The 12,342-nt window shown below is 43.4% G+C and overlaps 1 protein-coding gene across 3 annotated transcripts in view; it reads right to left on the bottom strand.

The window, feature by feature from the left end:
- Window positions 1–12,342, bottom strand: part of EPS8L1 (EPS8 signaling adaptor L1) — a 304,222-nt gene that overhangs the window by 92,237 nt on the left and 199,643 nt on the right. For all 3 annotated transcript variants that reach the window (XM_077457059.1, XM_077457060.1, XM_077457061.1), the window contains 2 exons: window positions 5,944–6,034; window positions 5,726–5,775 (listed from right to left, as the gene is read on the bottom strand). In XM_077457059.1, coding sequence (XP_077313185.1) covers window positions 5,726–5,775; window positions 5,944–6,034 — 141 coding nt within the window. The remainder of the gene's footprint in view (window positions 1–5,725; window positions 5,776–5,943; window positions 6,035–12,342) is intronic.

The raw sequence follows: 12,342 nt of genomic DNA, 5'->3' as shown, positions 1-12,342 counted from the left end.
GGAAACAAAGTCGGTTCTGTTAGTAGCCCTGGCTTGGCCCAGACGTCCTTGGCACACAGAAATCATGAAGATGGCAGTAGGCAGGCCCTGGCTCCTTCCTCTCCGGCCAGATCTACTCTCGCAAGGTCCAATCTACCAACCTACTTTATACAGTCTGAATTTGAAGGTCTGGCTGCTGAGATCCACATTCTGAAAGTCCTTTCTACTCTGGTCAATACCAGAAAGCTGGCCTCCAGGCTTATTTACTACAAAATACCATGGGGTATTTGCTGTCCAAAGTAAGATAATTTTGTGAGTGTTTCTCATGTCCTGGCACTTCAGACAGTTGGAAAATTAGACGCATAATTTATGCTCCTTGAAAACCCAAAGGTGCATCTTGGATTTTGGGCACATCTATGCACCTAGGTTGTTAATAAGTCTCACACATCCCTATACTAAGGAAGAGTAGCAGAATGTTTTTTGGGGTGTAATTATAAGTATTCTTATGCTGTATGTGAGAAAAAACAACTTTGTAAAGAAAAATATATATTTTATTTAATTTCTTGATTTCTAAAAAAAACTGTGACAAAAAAAATGTAACCTTCAAAAAAACTCACTAACTTACTAAATACTTGAACTGTCTACTTTTCAAAATGGGGTAATTTTGTAAGTATTTATACTGGCATTTTAGAGCCTAAAGAAATGAGACAGGCAGTCAAAATATCAATATTGATTCATTTTAAATTCTATCAACCATAGTTTGTAGAATGTATGGGGTTATGTTACAAAAACTGCAGAGATACTAATCAGCTTCCATATTTTTTTTGTCAAAGCTTATGTAAGCAAGCTGAAGTTAAAAGGTAGCTTTCTACCATGCACCAGCGCTTGCACTCTCCAGTTTTAGTAAATCAATGCCTATGGATCCGATTAGATCAAAACTAGTCAGAAGACTCAAAAGCATTGCATTGGGTCGTGTTCTCATGTGATGGTGAGAACCCTTTTGTTCAGGAACTTTTAAATAAATCTAAACAAAAGTGAGCAAAAAAGCCCTAAAAACACAAGTTGGTGTGTTGATCAATTCCTTGAAAGCTATGCCTCTGTAGCTGATCCTCTGACCATATACAAAGCCTTTAATGAACACTAGAGATGGGCCGAACACACTATGGTTAGGTTCGTGCCAGAACTCTCGAACATCACAAATCCCTATTAAAGTCTATGGGACCAGAACTTGAAAAATCAAAAGTTATTGGCCATAGAAAGGGCATGGGGGCCCGGGTACTGCTCTGGGGGACTAATGCAAAAGAACGTTTAAATTTTTTTTTTTTTTAAAGAAGCAGTGATTTTAATGATGCTTAAAATGAAAAAATCGAAATGAAAAATTCCTTTAAATATACTGTAGTGCCTGAGGGGTCCCCTTAGTCTGCCTGTAAAGTGGCCCATCTCTAGAACCTGTTACAACAAAACTGACATTTAAACAAAAAAAATATGACATTTAAATAGATTTTTCCTGCAAGCTTTCTTTATTTGGACAAGTTGAAATTTAGATGCTATGCATGTGGCTAGTAGGAAGTGTATTTTTCTTTTTTTGATGCTGCAGCTGGTGCAGATAAATTTGCCTCTTATACTCTACAGCTCCTGGTGTGGTGGCAGATGTGTTGCAAGGACCTGTGACACACTTTGCTATACCATCATCCCTGTCAGTGGAGGCTGCTGAGAGGTCATGAGTAATAGCAGGGGGTAGATATGAAAGATGAGGAGGAAAAGAAATGTTTCCCTTGTGTGTGGCTTTCAGGTGCTCTTGCCAACGGTGATTGCGGAGGTTAAATGCCTTGTCAAGCATGTGCCACTCAAATGGCTGGTGTTTTTACCACACTTGATCTGCTTGTGGAAGAGACTGCAAATTGCAACAGTGCGATCAGCTGCGCATGTGCTAAAAAAGCCCACACAGCTGAGCTGTGAGAAGTGGGCCGGGAGATAACAGCTCCACAATCTGATCAAATAGGGTGGCTACTCTCTACCCTTCCATGATGGCTGCCTCTGGAGGACATCCTGTCTCTTTGGCATTGTTTCTCCCCTCACTTTCCTCCTCTTCTCTATCTGGCACCCAAGTTGCGTCAATGACCTCATTTACCCCTCCATCCACATCATCACTGAAGCCAACTTGGCAATATGTTGGGGCTGGGGGAACATGGCTGCCAATTTTTTGTTTATCAGTGTTCTCCCCTCTCTGTATGCTCAAGTTACTCCCTTCCTCTACCACAGAGCCAACATCAGAATTATCAGTATTATCTGCGCATCCTCAAGCAGCAAGTGGCTGACATTGGATAGAGGCCTCTGAAAGAGGAGTGTGGCTGCCATGTCATCTGCAGCATGTACGTTCAAGAGACGCGCTGCTTTCCAGTGAAATCATCCTGCCTCGCTTGCGAATCAGCTGTGCCTCAAGCCTCTTTCTGAGTGGTCGCCACCACGGCCAGCTTCCCACTACCAGCGGCGTTGTATCGAGCAACACATCTCTTCCTCGCAGGAATGGATTGACACACTGATGACCAGATCACCCCCATGCTGGGACTTATTCATGCCTACCTATGACTTCTCAAATGTGAGTTGCCTGTACTAAGTGCTATTAAACTTGTCCTATATCTGCACCCAGAGGCGCCTCTCTCCTTGTGTAAATAAAAGGAAGAAAGCCTAAAAAAGAAAGCTAATGCAGTCATTACATCTAAGAATTGGTAAGCTGCAATATAATAACATGTTTAGGTTTAATACCACTTTAAATGGTATGACAATAAAGGTTTACTTTTATTGTGAGTACTCCTCCCCCCCTGCATTTTCTAGTACATCCATGGTGACTTGGTTGTAAGCTGTTGTAGTCCCAAAAAGCTGTCATTATTTTGGTGATGTTTTGGTGTCTTGTTTTTGAATTGCTAATTTTAGAATGTGTTCAATTCATCTCAGTTAAGTTTCCCTGATGATGGTGGTTATGTCTAAGCCCCTGTATACATGGTCGGACATTCCGACCACAAAATCCGTCGGATTTTTTCAGACGGATTTTGTCCTAAACTGGTGCTGCATACACACGGTTGGACAAAGTTGTCGGAAAATACGATTGTTCGGAACGTGATGTCTTTTATTCTTTGCGAGAGGACTACTTGAGGCTAGTAGGATTTTTTTGTTGGAAAATTTGAGATCCTGCCTTTTTAAATTTTTTCCATCTGAATTTACGACTGAAAAAGTCAGATAGAGCCCACACCGTCGGAATTTACAACCGTGTGTACATGGCATAAGTACTATTAAAGTCAATTTTTTTAAGTGCTATTAAAGTAAAAAAATTTTCATAAATCAGATACTAATAATATAACTTGCAATACATGTTTTTTTCCTCTCCTCTGAGCATGTTTATGTAACTGTTTCTGTAAATGTTGTGCTCGAGGAGGAATGGAGGTGTGGCTTTTGCTCTGTATCCCTCTTGCAATGTCTGTGTGTGCACTCTGTCTGCACATAGACTTCTAGATCTAAGTAGGAGTATGCACATTGGAGAAAATCACAGAAACAAGCTTAGAGGAGAGAAAAGAAATGCAGATGTAGTTACATAGACGTTAAGGTTGAAAAAAGAAACCAGTCCATCCAGTTTAACCTGTGGTGTGTGAGTATGCTTGTGTTTATGTCAATAGTACATCTTATATCCCTGTATGCTGTGATTGTTAAGGTGTTCATCTAATTGTTTTTTAAACTATCAACGTGAGAGTAGTCCCATCGTAACGACCGAACTTCATCATGTTCTGTACGATCGGATTTTCCGGCAACTTTGTCCGACCGTGTGTATACAACACCAGTTTCGGAAAAAATCTGCCCAATCTTGTTGTCGGAATATCCGACCGTGTGTACAAGGGCTAAGCCCTTGTACACACGGTTGGACATTCCGACGGAAAATGTCCGATCGGACCATGTTGTCGGAAAATTTTATATCCAGCTCTCAAAGTTTGTTGGTCGGACATTTCGACGGAAGAAGTCCGGTGGAGCCCACACACGGTCGGATTATCCGACAACATGGTCCGATCGGACATTTTCCGTCGGAATGTCCAACCGTGTGTACAAGGGCTTAGCCCTTGTACACACGGTCGGATATTCCGACAACAAGATCCGGCGGATTTTTTCCGAAACTGGTGTTGTATACACACGGTCGGACAAAGTTGCCAGAAAATCCGATCGTACAGAACATGATGAAGTTCGGTCGTTACGACGGGACTACTCTCACATTCTGACTTTTTCCAATCGTTTGTAGAGAATTGCGACGGACAAAGTGCCACGCATGCTCAGATCAAATTACGACACCAAAGCTATTGGCTACTAGCCTCTACATAGTCCTGTCGTATGCAACAAACATCACCACGTTCCGAACGATCAGATTTTCCAACAACTTTGTCCGGACGTGTGTATGCAACACCAGTTTCGGACAAATTCAGTCGGAAAAAAATCCAACAGATTTTGTTGTCGGAATGTCTGACTGTTTGTACAAGGGCTAATAGTAAAGAACCCTCTACGCAGTTTAAGGTTAAATCGCTTTTCTTTCAATTTGTGTGAATGGCCGCGTGTCTTTTAAAATTCCCTTTCATTGAAAAGATTTTTCCAAATGCTAGGGTCTCCAGTACGGTATTTGTAGATAACTAACATATCCCCTCTCAAGCGTCTCCTCTCCAGAGAGAATAAGTTCAATATTCTGTTGGCTTTGCTTGCAGCAGCTTGGCATTGTATGCCATTGTCACCTACTAGTACCCCCAGGTCATTTCCATCCTGGATTACCCAACCCATTATTTTATTTAGGTCTTCTTCTTGGGAGACCCCACTTACCACACCAGACCATTCCAAGTACTTAATCAGCACTTTTTGGTGGTAGCCAGTTTTTAATCCAGGTACTCGCCCTATGATCTATGCCGACAGACCTCAGTTTGTAAAGTAAACATTTGTGGGGAACTGTATCAAATGCTTTTCCATAATCCAGATATGCCACATCCACAGGCCTTCATTTATCTACATGGCAGCTCACTTTTTCATAGAATATTAATAGATTGGTCTGGCAAGAATGATTCTTCAATGCAGATTACTGCTAATGAAATGGTTTTCATTACTAAAATCTTGGATATAATCCCTTATTATCCCCTCCAGTAGCTTACAGACTATTGACGTTAGGCTAACTGGTCTGTCGTTTCCAGGGATATATCTTGGCCCTTTTTTAAATATTGGTACTAAGTTGGCCTTTCTCCAATCAGCTGGTACCATTCCAGTCAGTAAACTGTCCATAAACATTATGAACAATTGTCTAGCTATCACCTGACGGAGTTCCTTAGGGACTCTTGGGTGTAAGCCATCTGGTCCTGGTGACTTATTAATGTTAAGTTTTTCAAGTCTATTTCTGATACTGGCTTCTGAAGGTACATTCTGTGACCTGTTATTAACATTACAGTCTTGGTTACTATATCCCCCTGAGAAGAAAACATTTAAAACTAATTTCCCTTCATCATCCTTTTTGGGGCCAAAATGTTCTGGCCTCACAAACGTTTACAATACATTTCACTATCCGATTCATGAAAAAAACTGTTTAATATTACTTTCATTAGGAAGGTCATAATAGAAGATCTGCAGTAGCTAGAATATATGAATCTGATTTCCAAACAACCTATATATAAACTTTTGTAACTGTATCTGTTTTCTGAAATGTAAAGAAAAGAGTTTCAAATTGTATACTCACCACCTCCTGCCCAGCCCGGAGGGCCGTTAGGTCCTGTGTATCTCCATCAACTGAAAGAACAACAGTTAGGATGACTATATATCCCCAGGAATTTTGCCAAACCATATCCAAAGCACAAATGTAAATTCAAAATTATACTAACTTTATTTTTAAATGACAAATATTTAAAAAGTACCACATTGAACATTATTTGTGCAGGGATGTTCACAAGAACTTACCAACAGTTTCAGGGGTTGTACTCCTCTTCTGCTGCATCTGTGGATCCTGTGAATTTTTCTCATTTTTAATCACCTGGCTGTATATTGCTTCCTGTATGTAAATAATAAAAAAAAATACAAGATGCAATAATATATAGCACAGATTATGGAGCTTAATCAGTTACAACTGCTTAAAAGTCACTTTTTTTGTAACATTATATCTATTTTTTATTAACTGCTTGACCTCTGGAAGATTGACCTCCCCCTTCAGACCATTTTTTGTGATACGGCACCGAGTTATTTTAACTGACAATTGTGTGGTCATGCAACGCCGTGCGATGCTGTGCCCAAACATAATTTATGTGCTTTTTTTCCCACAACACTAATACAGTAATCAGCGCTAATAAATGCACTGTCACTGTACTATTGACACTGGCTTGGAAGGAGTTAACATCCGGGACTATCAAAGGGTTAAATGTGTGCCTGACCAGTGCTTTACTACTGTGGGGGAGGTGCTTGTACTAGGATAAGGCATGGATCGGTGCCCCTACTTTGCCAGAACCCAGGATCCATGCCTTCTGTAGGGACAGAACCGCCATTCTGCCTGTCTATTGAAGCATCAGTGGGTGCCAGCGGACATCGAGTCTGCTGTGCCCCCTGATGTAAACGAATCACAGCGGGAGAAGGAAAGTGGCGGCACAATGCGCCAGACCCAGAGGTGCAGGATTACATACTAGGTATATATTCCTGCACAGAAGAATTGGCTTGCCACAGTATATATATTAAAAAAATAATTACAGGGTGAGGGACCAGATGTCCGTGTGAGAGGATGATTCAGCTGAGAGCTCCGGCTCCCTAGGTTCTCTATCTGCCGCAATCCTGCACATATCCTTGCCATCATGCCGAACTAGTGGCTGCCTCTGCTTGGGGGACCCTTCACCGACCCATCCATTCCCTCCAAAAGATTTAGCAAAAAACAGCCCCCTCCCTAGCCCCGGAACTCACAGGCCAGACCTTGCGTTGTGGCCATCTTGCCTTCCCCCTCGAGGATGGCTGCCTCCTTTACCACACTAATGGAGCTGCAGCAAACCCATCCGGTGGATGGTGGACAGGGAGTATCTAATACACCTCCGGGCACAGCTGACCAGAGCCCTAGGATGGGTCGGCCGACTTCTCTGGACGGCCATTCTGGTGGCCATTGTGGCTAGCAGATCCTCATTCGTGGGCCATATCGACTCCCTAGCCCTGGAATGCAGCCTCATCTGCAATGATATGGACAAATTCCGGGGGCAGATGGTGGAGGCAGAGTCCAGAATCTCTGAAGTGGAGAACGCAGCGACCACCTCTGCACGCATCACTGCAGACCTGCAACGCGCGGTAAAAATGCTCACGGATTGCTTGGAAGATACAGAGAACAGACTCAGTCAGAATAATGTCTGGGTGGTTGGCCTGCCTGAGGTAGCTGAGGGGAATAGCCCAGCCTCCTTCACTGAAGATTTCTTTAAACAACTCCTGCATCTTACACAGGTTTCCTTAGCCTACATAATGTAATGAGCACACAGGGTACCAAGTGGGCCTAGAGGGGCGGGAGCCCCTCCTAGGCCTTTCTTGGTGACATTCCTCAATTACCGGGATCGGGACCTTATCCTTGCCGCTGCCAGAAAGAATCCTCAGCCCAAGTATGAGAACACCACCATTCACCTGTTCCCTGATTTTTCTCATGAGATTCAACGTCGTAGTCACTCTTTTGTGGATGTCCGTAAATGCCTCAGGGAGAAGGGGTGTACATACAATATGCTGTATCCAAGCAAGTTTCGAGTTGTGCATCAAGGTACTGTTAATTTATTTCTTACCCCATCAGGGTTAACGCCTTCACTGCCAGTCACATTTACACAGTAATCAGCACAGTGCATTTTTAATTGCATTGATCGCTGTATAAATGTGAATGGTGCCAAAATCATGCGCAGTCATGATACAAATCTCTGATCGCCGCCATTAATAGTAAAAAAAAAAAATTAATAAAAATGCCATAAAACTATACCCTATTTTGTAAACGTTATAACTTTTGCACAAACCAATCAATAAATGCTTCTTGCCATTTTTTTTCCAAAAATATGTAGAAGAATACGTATCGGCCTAAACTGAGGAAAAAAAAATTTATATCATTTTTGGGGATATTTATTATAGCAAAAAGTAAAAAATAATGCGTTTTTTTTTTAAATTTACGCTTTTTTTTGTTTATAACACAAAATATAAAAACCACAGAGGTGATCAAATGCCATCAAAAAAAGCTCTATTTGTGGGAAAAAAGGGACGTCAATTTTGTTTGGGAGCCACGTTGCACGACCGCGCAATTGTCAGATTGTCAGTGGGAAATGCGATACTCCTAAGAACCAAGGCCTGAGTTATGCCATGGCCTAGCTGATCAGTATGCCTAAAAAGAGGGCATACTCTGAATGTAAGAATGAGAAAAATACTATGAGTATGTATGAAAGGCTGGGGGAAATAGGTGGGTGGGAACCCTGAAACGCCGACAACACTGGCCCTGACAGAGGAGGAGGATTAAATAGCTCTCTCAGCCTCCTCCCACAAATACAGGCTGGCCTCCGGCCAGCCTTACACTTGTAGTCAGAGTCTTCAAGTGGGAAATGCGATACTCCTTAGAACCAATGCCTGAGGTGTGCCATGGCCTAGCTGGTCAGTATGCCTGAAAAGAGGGCAAAAAGACACACATTTAGGTGAAGAAGGAAAGGTAATGATCCATCACGTAGAATAGTGTGCACCCAGATGGCAACAGTAAGTATCCGGTAAGTATCCGCTGTGACAGGAGAAACCCACATGACTTATGACTTGGTGATGAGAAGGAACCCCCTATAGATCCTGCGAAGCTACCAAGAACCCAACTGAACATCCCGTGAAAGACTGGATTGAGCCCGGAGCCCGGGACAACACAGACATGACAATGAACTGCTTGTGAATGAGAGGATACAAGGGGAGAAGGGAGCAAGGGCTGGCCCGAGAAGCCCCTGCAAAATGATGGCCGAGAAGATCAAAATACTTCAAACGGACATCAGTGAAGTAGCTCAGTGAAATGCCCCCCAACCCCTGGCATACCCATACTTGGTATGGGGAAATGAGAGGGTGAGTGCCAAAAAGACCACTGGCAGGAGTGTGAAACGAATCCTGAACCGAGGAAGAAGGGCCAGACTCCATCCCAGGGAAATAAGTCCCATGGCAGGATACAGACATACCCAAAGTAACTGAAGCCCCGCCCCCCACCTGGAACAGGCTGGGGATCGGAAAAGATGACTGGACTGAAGTCCCTGAGCAGTACTCCAGGCAACATCCTAGACAAGAGATCAGAGCCGAGAGTGGAATCCAGAATCATGACAACGTTTGCCCAAACCTACCACTTAAGGACCGTCAAGGGGACGTGGCTTAGCACACACCCTGAGAGGAAGAAAACTGACGACTGCTTCTGGCCCTAGGGTGAGCCCAGTGGTGTAACGACATCTGCACCAATCAACTAGCCCCAACGGGCAGGGCTGATGGAAGTGAGTGCAAGCATGGTTGATATCGGTATGGATGCCAAGGCTGCCCAACCTGAGAACACAAACTAGAGAAATGGCAGACAACCAGACATGAGAACAACAATGCCCCTCTGTGCCTACCTAAGAATGAGAACATGAGCAGAAATATTAAGACCACTGTGCGTAAATGACCTGATGACGGACCCCCCCCCCCCCCCACTCTTGTGTAAGTAGAAGTAGAAGTAAGTAGAAGTAAGCCTGAGTAACCTGCAGCGCAGAGACAGGTAATTAACTGACAAAACTCAGGGCTAGTGTACCCAAAGACCGTAGTGGGTAGTTGTACAGGTGTAGTGAGAATAAGCATCATATGACGTATCGTATACGGGTGAGAAGATTGTGGTCAACAATCATTAACAAATGAAACCTCAGCCCGTATGGATCTGTAGACGTGACAGATCCTGACATGTGAGCCCTAGTTAACTGACCCAGGTACAAAAATGAACAAAGATACGATGAGACATGACAACTAACAAAGATGAAAACAGCTACCGGAGTAAGCCATTAGTGATCAACAACACCCCTCTGAGGCTGAAACACCGAGGCTGGAACGCTATGACAGAAAAGCTGGGGCAGAAACGCAAGGACAGCAACGCTATGACAGAAACGCTATGACAGAAATGCTGAGACTGAATGCTGAGGCAGAAATATAATGACAGAAAACCTGGGGCAGAAACGCTGACTGAAAACTCTATGACAGAAATGCTGAAACTGAATGCTGAGGCAGAATCGTAACGACAGAAATCCAGGGGCAGAAACGCAATGACAGAAACGCTGAGACTGAAACGCTGAGGCAGAAATGCAATGACAAAAATCCTGGGGCAGAAATGCAATGACAGAAATCCTGTGGCAGAAACGCTGAGGCAGAAATGCCATGACAGCCTTACACGTGTCCTCCCCCTTCCCCTCTTTTTCCCCTTTGCTATGATTTTTGTATGGAAAGATTTCTGATGTCTGTTATTAGATATGGGAGCTGCATTGTACACTGGTGCTGGGAATTGTAGTGCTGAATGTTTATTATGTTCTAAGTTGGTATCTGTTTTTTTCTATGTGTCTTTAATAAAAAGAATTTACCAAAAAAAATTGTTACAGGCTATACACTTTGCCATCCAGTAGAAATTTACTAAGACAACCGATTCTTTATTTTTATTTTTTTCAAATTTATTTTTAAAGTCTGCAGTGGCTTTTACTAAACACCATATGTGAACCTAAAAAGTTAATGTGAACACAAAAAATAATGCACTTTGGGTGTGCATTGGTCTTGATGGGGTAAAGCCTAGTACACAGGATGAGATTATTGGACGAATGATCTCCCGTTTTCATTTTCGGATGAAAACGAACGAAAATTGTAAGAGATAAAATGTTCACGTTTGTCCCTGCGTTTTGTACCAAATCTGTGTATCAAGGATCAGATTATCTCATTATCGCTTTGAAAGAAATATTTTTTGTATGATATTCTGATTGTGTGTATTGGGCTTAAGGCACACTCAGGTCCACCTAGCCAAAAGACCCAGCGGGCCCCTCTCCTCATGGTCAGCCAAAGCCAACCAAAGTGTACTAGGTAGGGGGCTTTTCTGAAGGGAGACCCCCCAAGGCAGAGGAGGAAAAAAAATGATTGGCCACACATCCTAAACCTAAACCTTCAAGGTAGGCCCAAAGACCCACTACCTTCCATCCGCTTAAAAAAGAACACACATTGTGAGAAAAATTAATATGCAAAAATTTGAAAGTGCCAGTGTGGGTGCATTGGCTAGGCCTTGCGGCCTGATAACAAATATTGCCCCGGTCAAGGCCAAAAGGTTTAGCCCATGAGGTGTTGTGTAGAAAAAAAATCAAGTGTTTTGGCCTAGTGCAATTTTAGGCCGGGTTCACACCATCGCCACATCTGTCTCACAGCAGGGGTCTGGTGCGTCCTGGCTCACCGTTTCAGGACCGATTTCAGCCCGAATTTTGGGCTGAATTTGGACCTGAAAGACGGACAGCGTTTTTGTGAAAAAAGCAACAAATCTGCTGCGCAGATATGTGAACTGGCTCCGTAATAAGCCGGTCAAAATCTGCTATTGCGAATTGGATGCGGGGAACCCACATCCAATTCGCAATGGTGTCAACCCAGCCTCACACAGTGGGGTCTCACTCTGGCACCCCTGGGATGCCACCACCAAGGGGCACTTGACCCCACAAGCTCTCTGCCATCCCAGGGACTGGCCAGACCAAGTGGCACTGTTCACATCAGGAGGCACTGGGCCCCTGAGTATCCCCAACACTAGAGAAGTACTGCCAACCCACACCTTACATGGTGTACACTAAATTTGGGTTCCTTCCCATGGGGGAGATCCCTCAAGACCCCCATGATACCAGCAGGGGTACTATACAGTTAGGGAAGAATAATGGTGGAGTACCCCTACTGGACACTGATAAGAGCAGAAACTACACTTTATCTTAGTTAAAAGGACGAGAACCATTTCTTTACATGTGAGGGTCTCATCAGCACAAATCTGTACTGTTATATGGGGATATCTGTCTTTTTTTGGGGATTTTAACAGATTTTATATAGTGTGGCAAGGAGAGTGAGATTTCAGTGTGAGAGGGCAGCAGCTTTCAAAATCGGATCCTTTAGTGCCCTGCATGCCCAAGGGAAGTACGATAAGAAGATCAGATATCAATGGTTTTTAGAGATAGTCCCTACTTTCAGAAGATTGCTTCTGGATTTAAAGTGTGTCTGACTGGATCCTGATTGGCAGTTGTGTGGAGTTCCCGGGAGCTGCATGGTAATCCTGGTCAAAACTCCCACCAGAATGTTGAGGCACATCAGCAAATTAAATGATCCTGTGTC

Source organism: Lithobates pipiens, unplaced genomic scaffold (assembly GCF_037356315.1).
Source record: "Lithobates pipiens isolate NorthernLeopardFrog02 unplaced genomic scaffold, aLitPip1_a1.2 Scaffold_27, whole genome shotgun sequence".
In the NCBI taxonomy this organism is placed as follows: Eukaryota; Metazoa; Chordata; class Amphibia; order Anura; family Ranidae; genus Lithobates; species Lithobates pipiens.
This window is presented reverse-complemented; position numbering and strand designations above follow the sequence as displayed.